Genomic DNA, 1,830 nt, shown 5'->3' with positions numbered 1-1,830 from the left:
GCTTCCCTCCTCTTGCTCGGGGGGGAGAACCTTCCCGCCGAGCAGAAGCCGAGAGGCCGTCGTTCCTTCTGTGTGACCGTGTCAAACTTCCTCGTAGCTGTATTGATTTGTGCACCACCGAGCCGCATCTGCAGCTGACACTTCCTTCTTAGAGTGACTCTTAATTAAGTCGGAAGCAACTTAGCCTTTGCGTTTCTATTCACTTATACATTCAAATCGTCTTTTTAGAGAGCTACGATTCCAGTGTCCCTTAAGAGGTTTCCCAAACTTCCAAATGACCTGTCATCCATCTTCGGAGAAGCCCCCTGGGCCACTAATATGGAAGTGGGGTGGAGGGCGGTGTCTCTCTCCACACAGGCAGACGCTCAGAGTCATTCGCAGACGTAGACGTGGCTGGTAACCTGATTTCTGATGTGGTCTCTGTCTTCTTGTCTATTCTAGTGGGAGGCTGGATCTTTTCCAATCCGGATGGAGTGTGCGGTGCCGGAAACACCAATTACCAGTATGCCGCTCCGCTGCCTCTGTCCGCTCCCCACACCCACCATGGCTGTGAGCGCTACCCCGGCCTCCGAGGGCACCGGCAGGCCCCCTACCCTTCTGCATACGTGCACAGAAACCACTCTCCCTCAGGTGTGTGGTTCTGCCAGTTAACAACCCGGGGCCAGGGGTGGGGTTGGGGGTGGGGTAGGGGTGAGGCTGGGGCCGGGGCCAGGGCTGGGGCTGGGGCCGGGGTTGCGGCCGGGGTGGAGAGAAATGGATAAACAGCTGGTAAACAGGTGTCTGAGGCTGGAGCCCCGTTCATCTAACGTATGTCGTATCATTGTGTGTTGTTATTTTAATGTTTGGTTTTTCGTGCTAAGCCGATTATGTAGTTACAGCATCGTCAGAGTCTTGTGATTCTTCCACGAGACACCGAGTCTGCTGGGTCCTAGTGGATGCGAAAGGCCACCGTCCACAGTGCCGCAGTCCTGAGCGGCTCCAGGCTGCGTCCCTGAAAGCTGAGCTCGGTCGTGGGGTCGGAGACCCTCCGCCCATAGCCTCCACGTGGCTGGTTTCCATGGCGACGGTGCAGGGCCAAGTCCGGGGACACTGGTCCCAGCACTGAACAGCTGTTGGGACGGTCTCTGGGGGCTGGGTCACTCCACACCAGGCTCGGGCTTGACTCAGTCGGAGGCGTGCAAACCCGACCTCGATAATTTTTGCAGTCTGATTATTTTTAAGTTGACACTGTCGTCTGCTTTCTTCCTCACTGGCTGCCGCCTTGTCACCCTCGGCCCAGTGTGAACCCAGACCTTGCCTGGAGTTTGTACGAAGGGAGGGAGACATGACACCACGGGCCGATGTCTCATTCAGGTGTTGAGGGCCGGCCGTGTTCCAGGCTCTGCCGTGGGCAGAGCAGCTGTGCCCTCACAGAGAGTGTGCTTCGCACGGGGACACGGGGTTAAGTAAAACGGATTCGTATGGCCCGTGGCACGGCAGGTGGAGGAGGGTGTTCAGGCCCCGCCTCAGGGACACCTGAGTCTGCAGAGGGCTGTCCTGGCCTCCAGCACCATCTGTCCCTGTGCCCCTTCGCCTGGTACTGCTGGTGCCTCCGCAGCTGCTGCCAGGAGGGGAGAGAGTGTGGCCTCGTGAGCTCGGATGCCCAGGTTCTCGAGAAAGAGGCTGCATCTTAAATAGGGGGACTCACGTGCACGTGGAGGTCTGAGGAACGTTCTGTGGGACACGCGAGCCAAGTGCTGTGGGGACGGAGGGAGGGGCCGCCACACCTGCCCAGAGCGGCTCACGTCGAAGTCCGGATTTGAAGGACGCATAGAAGGGGCGGAGGTGGGG

The 1,830-nt window shown here is 58.6% G+C and overlaps 1 protein-coding gene across 1 annotated transcript in view; it reads left to right on the top strand.

Moving 5' to 3' along the window:
- The window catches only part of TBX19 (T-box 19), a 17,924-nt gene that overhangs the window by 14,966 nt on the left and 1,128 nt on the right, over positions 1–1,830 (top strand). The window contains exon 6 of the mRNA XM_011374207.1: positions 442–630. Within this exon, the coding sequence (XP_011372509.1) occupies positions 442–630 (189 nt within the window). The remainder of the gene's footprint in view (positions 1–441; positions 631–1,830) is intronic.

This window comes from Pteropus vampyrus, unplaced genomic scaffold (assembly GCF_000151845.1).
Source record: "Pteropus vampyrus isolate Shadow unplaced genomic scaffold, Pvam_2.0 Scaffold241, whole genome shotgun sequence".
Classification (NCBI taxonomy): domain Eukaryota; kingdom Metazoa; phylum Chordata; class Mammalia; order Chiroptera; family Pteropodidae; genus Pteropus; species Pteropus vampyrus.
The sequence above is the reverse complement of the archived record's forward strand: the minus strand, read 5'-3'. Positions and strand labels throughout refer to the sequence as shown.